Source organism: Saccostrea cucullata, unplaced genomic scaffold (genome assembly GCF_032062105.1).
Source record: "Saccostrea cucullata isolate Sc308-1 unplaced genomic scaffold, CSIRO_AGI_Scuc_v1 ctg20056, whole genome shotgun sequence".
Classification (NCBI taxonomy): domain Eukaryota; kingdom Metazoa; phylum Mollusca; class Bivalvia; order Ostreida; family Ostreidae; genus Saccostrea; species Saccostrea cuccullata.
This window is the reverse complement of record NW_026935808.1, coordinates 1-6,965: the sequence shown is the minus strand read 5'-3', so window position 1 is coordinate 6,965 and position 6,965 is coordinate 1. Positions and strand designations below refer to the sequence as shown.

At 32.1% G+C, this 6,965-nt stretch overlaps 1 protein-coding gene across 1 annotated transcript; it reads left to right on the top strand.

The window, feature by feature from the left end:
• Nucleotides 1-50: 50 nt before the first annotated feature.
• Nucleotides 51-2,202, top strand: LOC134243812 (fatty acid-binding protein, heart-like). Its single transcript, XM_062726041.1, has 4 exons — nt 51-288; nt 597-772; nt 1,485-1,598; nt 1,914-2,202. Exons 1-4 carry the CDS (start codon nt 201-203, stop codon nt 1,965-1,967), a joined length of 432 nt encoding a protein of 143 aa, XP_062582025.1. The 5' UTR covers nt 51-200; the 3' UTR covers nt 1,968-2,202.
• Nucleotides 2,203-6,965: the final 4,763 nt, after the last annotated feature.

The window sequence follows — 6,965 nt, the reverse complement described above, 5'->3', positions numbered from 1 at the left end:
ACGTAGAATTGGCATTCGCCCTCGTATGACGAGTCTATGGCGAGATTACTATTATCGTTACCTTTGTGTTAAACTTCAGTGAACATCAGAACACTGCACTCTTATATTTGAGTGCTCGCCTATCATTGGTTAGGGAGCTAATTCCTAGCGGCATCGACTTGAATCAAGGGCAGGAAATAGAGTCCTCTTCATTTGAGGCGATGGACGTGATTGAGATAGAGGAGACGATCGCCGGTGTCTGGTCATTTCACAGGGACGAGAATCTGGATGGATACCTCAAAGAATGTGGTAAGGAAAATTAATTTAGTGAAATTCTACACACTAACATTCATCATACGACTTTTTTTAAAAGAAAAAAAACATTGTTTACAATGTGTTGTATAATCTATAAGATATTACACATATATTTATACCTAAGCTTTCAAAGATATTCTGGATGACAGAAACGGATATTGAGAAAGAAATAGTCTTTGTTAATTCGTGTTTGTCCAGATCTTAAAATATATAATAATCTTTTAAATTATCATTACTTAGACTTAGATCCTTTTTTACAATTTTACTTTGACAGTGCTCTAACATTTGTTTTATTTTACTAGGTGTAAATTTCATCTTACGTAAGCTTGCCCGGGCGGCCTGCCTCTGTATTACAATGGTGATCTCTATAGAGGATGGTCAGTTACGGATACAAAACAAAGGTCCTAAAAACACAGACCACAAGGCTCACTTGGGAACAGAGATACACATCACAGACTTGAATCATAATCCTATGAGGGTATTTTTTTCTTCTTTTTCTTGATCAGGCAATTTTAAAGGAATAAAATGAATGCCACTTTTAAGGACTACAAATGATTACATTTTTATTAAATCAGTCAAGTTTTCTTTTAAAAAATCGCTTTATATTTTTTTTTTTTTTTTTTTTTTTTTTTTTTGTAAACTGATGTTGGATTTATTTATTTTGTTCGAGTTATTTTTATCTATTTGACGTACTGATGGCAATTTATATCTATTTATTCTAGCTTTACAGCAATTCAATATTATTAAAAACAATGACTACCTGTCAAAAAAATTGACGGAAAATTCTAAGCTTACCTAATTATATATGTCATATCTTGAAAATAGAAGTTCTTTATTTATACGTACACGCTTGTACCGCGTGTTGTGAATTACAGACATTGGTTTTTATTTTAGTTTTCTTTGACGTAAAAACTCTGCATAATGAACCATGGTGGCATGAGAAAAAAGTTATCCATCACTTGTTAATATAACACGCTGAGATAGCCGTGATTCACTTCAAAATAATAGTTCTACGGAGTTCTGCAAACAAACAGATTTCTTGATAATTAAACGTTCTGATATCCTTCCGTCATTTAAAACCCTGTTGGCGTGTTGTTCAATTTCAAAAACCCTGTACTGAGCGACCTTAATTTTGACAGGTCCCTATAATTAAGTTTTTAAGCTGCTATGTGTGTATTGTTGATTCACAGGAGGTACACACGTGGTCTAACAATCAGCTGATTACCATGTCTAGACCTACAGAGGGTTCTAAAGCACTTCCTACAAAGGTCATACGGGAACTGGTGGATGACCATTTAGTCATGGTAAATAATCGTGTTAGATTACTTGTCTTGATTAACCTATTCCTAATTGTTTTATATCGGCATATTAAATAATGATTGTCATTTCTTAATTTATTTCGAAATATTCAATGAATATCGTTAAGTGTATGATCATAAATATTTATTGGCTATATGATTGGAATTTTGATCATGTTAATGTAAAATCATTTTGTTTAAGGTACTTCAAATTAGTTTCATTTTATCTTATCTTAAATCTTATCTTAAATTTCAATCTGTATTATTTGCTAAAATTTCAAATTTTTCTAATGGTGTCATTTTTTGATATTTTTTTTGTAGACCCTCTTGGTTAACGATGTTGTCTGTAAAATGATTTATAAACGGAAATCTTAATCACTAATCATAAAAGAAAATGGAAAACTCAAAGGAGTGGACGTAAAATCCACAGCTACTGTCCATCTGTCATCTGTGATTAGTGTGTCAGGCTCAGGAAGTGTGTACAACAAAGACTTGACAGATGACTCCTGTTTTGTTGGATGTAACAGAACTGAAAATTGTGAATGTTAGTGGCGGATCCAAGTACATGAAACAGTGTAAATGGAAATGGCAACAAATAGAAGGTGTCACGTTATTTGAACAAAACAATGGTGCTGTATTTGTGATAATTCATGAGATATTGTTATTATTATATTGTTTTTTTTTTAATTTCTGAAAGAAATGTTTTACGATCAATGTTAGAATAAAGATCGATAATTGAAAACAACATTTTACTACATAAATCCAGCAAAAATATATCTTCAAAGCATTCATTTTAGAATGGTTGTTTAGTCTGTTTGTTTAGTTCTCTTATCTGCTAAAAGTATTTTTGTAGGATTCCAATACACAAAATATTCTCTCCGTGTATAAATAATGGACTGACTATTAGTTTAAAAAATGTCATTCAGCATTTGACTCAATGAGAAATTGTATTTGCTGACAAGTCACTGTATCGAATATAAAGCTTACGTCACGAAATTATGACTTTAAACGATACTTCTGATATTCTTAATTGTTTCATCAACCTGCTTGTCGATAATTTACCTCGTTTTAGAAATTTTTCATAAGTAGAACATGCTCTTGCATATCGAATCAATAAGAGATGCATAAACTCCGTATGCAGGTGATGGTGATGAAGTAACTAGTATATATTGCTGCATACATGTAAAGGAAGTTGACAATAAAAATGCCATCACATTTATCACAGAGCTGGGTTGTTGGATTAACATTAACGTCTTTGTCAAGTAAAAAATACAAATATGAAACAGATATGTCAGACTCTGTGGTATCTTTTTTCTGAAACTCACTCGGATATATCGTACCTGCACATGCACGAATGGAAATCACAATTGTTATAATTGACAATACGTCGTCGAAAAACTTACATCTTTAGAATTTTTTTTTTGAAAGATGACTTTGCCCATCTAAGCAACTGGGAGACATAAACTCTATATACAGATGATAAGGGTATATCGCTACATACGTAATGGAAGTTGATACTTGAAAAGAAGTCATCGAGTTTATCATAAACCAGGGTTGTAAGGCTATTACGGTCTTATTCTAGTACAATGTCCAAATATCAAGCAGAGTGTCACTCTATGGTATCTTTTATTCCAAGCTCACTGAGATATATCGAGTCGACATTTGAATGGTAGTGTCTATAGTTACTTGTTAATACCTCATCGATATACCCAAATATCATATCCAATTATGAAACCGATTTGTCAGATTCAGTATCTTTAATTTCAAGTTCAAAGGGATATATCGAAATAAGGTTGTAATAAAAATTAATAATGTTAATTGATAATCTAGCTGTTATTCTATTTTTCGGCGGTATTGACCTTGTCAAATCAGTATTGCATCAATAATAAATACTTGTGTGATTTTCTGGCAGGGAATGCTTACTCCTCCTAGGCATGTAGTCCCTTGTAGTCCGATCTCTAGGTTTCTAAGGGCTCGTGTTAAGCTCCCTCTCCACGATTCGATATCTTTACTAAATCCATGAGATTGATCACTGTTCGTTACGTTTATAATTGCACATAAAACTGCCGTGTTTTTTCGATATAAAAAAATGCATGTGTTCAAAATAACTTAATGCGAGTATTAATGGGTCGAATTGACATAATTTTGTATTTTACTTCCGATCTCTATTGGAAAAAGCATTGCTGTTTGCATTGTTTATAATTAGCCACACAGACAACAACTAAATGTTCCATCAAAATGCAGAAGGTGCACATGTTCTTTTATTATTGGTTTTTGTTCAGCAGCATAAAGTAAGTAAATGCTACAATTTTTCCATCTGACATAGTGCATTATACGTGCTCTCTGTGTTCTAGTACCAAATATTTGATCTGAAAATTGGTCTGGCAACTTTTTAACTCTAAATGTAACTTTATCACTTCATTACTAACATTCTGTCAAATAAATGTGGATGAGGACGGGTGGGAAGTTTTTAACAAGGGAGAGAAAGATACAGGGTGTCTGTGGATTTCCCTTTTTGGGTAACATTGATACTTTCTGTCCTGAAAAAAAATAACAAGATTTGATCGATTTTTGACCTCGTTATTGCAGTTGCACAAGGATTTTTATTTGTTATGTGGTGTTTGTTCTCTTTAAACGACAATCAATGACGATAATGTTTTAATTCTAGGATGTTTGCTATTAAAACAGATGAAATTATGAATTATTCAGTTGTAAATAATATGCCCCTTTTAATGTAAAAATAGATTGATCTACTCTTCTGTTTTCTTACACTACTTTACAAGTCAATGAAGTCGCATATGATTTGTTTGTGCAGCAAGATAATGCACGTGTTGATTAAATGGTCAAATGCGTTGCATAAAAGCATATCAGCGCCAATGCATCGTAAAAGATTTTTATTAAATAGGGAACACAGTTATAATTTTTGAGTGATTAGTATAATAGATGCTACGAATATATTTGCTGTTTTATTTTCCTGTGACCTAATAGATGTTTCCCCTTGTCGGAAAAATGTAAACATTAAGTGTTTATTACTTGATCAATAAGATTCTCTGCTATATTATGGTAAGCTTTACATTTTGATTTTCGGAGTTATATTTTAAGTTGTATATCGTCTTGGCAGACATATGTATGCGAGGAACATTATTACTGCAGAGTGACAATTATGATAATTTCTAAGGCATCTATGTTTGTTCCATCATCCCTGCAGTGAATATGTTGCTCTTTTAATTTAGATTATATATGAAAAGGAAAAATCTTGTGAGTAGCGAAGTACTTAGCTAAAAGTCCACCAGCAGATGCCTCAACAAGGGATCATAATATGTAAATGACGGAAAAACATAAAAAGAAAAATTATTGAATTTTGAAATTAAAATCAAAATTCAAAATAAAACTTTTACCTGGTGTTTATATCTCCCAACTTATTTGATGCTAAAGAGTATGCTCAGCGTACGACCAATTGAGAACCCGAATCAGACTACTTACTTACAGATTACAGACTTGTTTCTTTATACTTCAATTGACTGCGTTTACCTCATTAATATACATGTCTCACTGCAGGGGTGAAGTATCAACAGGAGACATTATCTCCTCTAATGCACCTGTTCCCATGTTTATTAAAAACAAATCCTTGTGTTTATAGAAGTGTTAAAATTACAATAATGCACTTACGTAATATACCACGGAATATAAAAATCATGATCGAACAGTAATCAAGCTCAAAGGTCCATTGAATACATTCAGATTGGAAGCAAACAAAACATTGAACTGTAAAATAATTAGAGGTGGGATCAGGTGCCATGGAGTAGTGAACATCTCCTGTAGACTGGTTATGCCCGCCATGTGATCTATCTTTTGATCTGACAAACGGAAAAAATCATTCGTATACAATTTGGTATAAAAATAATGGTCTAACAAATTGTATGAAGAACGTCATTAACATTTGAGTTAATGATAGATTGAATTTAAAGGCCATTGTATCAAACAAAAAAGTTACAAATGTAGGCTTAAAACGAGGTTGACGAGGTTCGTGTTTTGGTCTTATTGTTTAATCAATATCAGTTTGTCTGTAAGTTGCTAAAAAGCTCGTCGTAGAAATTATTCGTAGAGCAAAATGGGAGACATAAGCTCCATAGGCAGGTGCTACTGATAGTAAATACATAAATAAGGAAGGTTGACAACAAAAAAATTGAATTAATCACTTTTATCTAAAAATGTTATTGTTAGGTTACTACAAAGGTCTTTATCAGGTAAAATATCTAATTATGAAACAGATTTGTAAGATTCTGTATCTTTTAGTTCGAGTTCAAAGGGATATATCAAAATAAGGTACATGTAGTAATAAAAATTAATATTGTTAATTGATAAACTAGTAGCTATACTGTTTCCTTTGGCCTGATCTAGTCAAATCAGTATTGCACCAATAATAAATGCTTGTTTGATCTTTCGGCAAGGGATGCTTACTCCTCCTAAGTATGTAGTCCCATCTCTGGATTTTTAGGGGCTAGTAGTGTTAAGCTCCCTCTCCACGATTCGATATCTTTACTAAATCCATGAGATTGATCATGTTCGTAATGTTCAAAATTGAACATAAAACGAAAATTTTGTGACTTAAAGAAATGTATGTGTCTAAAATTACTTCATGCGAGTATTAATGGGTCGAATTGACAGAATTTTGTATTTTAAATTACTTCCGATCTCTATTGGAAAAAAAAATCAACAGCTACATGTTCCATCAAAATGCAGAAGGTGCACGTTTTCTTTTATTATTGGTTTTTGCTCAGCATAAAGTAAGTAAATGCTACATTTTTTGCATCTGACATAGTGCATTATAAGTGTTCTCGGTGTCCTGACACTAAATATTTGATCTGAAAATTGGTCTGTCTGACAACTCTTCTACTTTCAATATAACTTTATCACTTTAGACTAAGATCTCATTAGTAACATTCTGCCAAATAAATGTAGATGAGAACGGGTTGGAAGTTTTTAACAAGGGAGATAAAGATACAGGGCGTCTGTGGATTTCCCTTTTTGGGTTACATTTATACTTTCTGCCCTGAAAATAATAGCACGATTTGATCGATTAATGATCTAGTTATTGCAGATGCAGAAGGATTTTTATTTGTTATGTGGTATTTGTTCTCTTGTAAACGACAATCAATGACGAAAATGTTTTAACTCTAGAATTTTTCTTATAAAAACAAATGAAAAAATGAATAATTCAGATTTAAATAAATAAAAAAACCCTTTAAATTTAAAGGAAAAATAATATAATAAATGAAGTACATTTTTTTTTATATGTTTTGTGTTCGTCGTAATATACTTTGAAATAAAGAGTTATTTGCCCCTCGGAGACAGGAAAGCCCTGGAGTGTTA

Coding starts and splice junctions, on each gene's coding strand:
- LOC134243812 (XM_062726041.1), top strand. CDS start 201: ATGGACGTGATTGAGATAGAGGAGACGATCGCCGGTGTCTGGTCATTT. Junction 289..596: donor TGGATACCTCAAAGAATGTG/GTAAGGAAAATT, acceptor TTATTTTACTAG/GTGTAAATTTCATCTTACGT. Junction 773..1,484: donor TGAATCATAATCCTATGAGG/GTATTTTTTTCT, acceptor GTTGATTCACAG/GAGGTACACACGTGGTCTAA.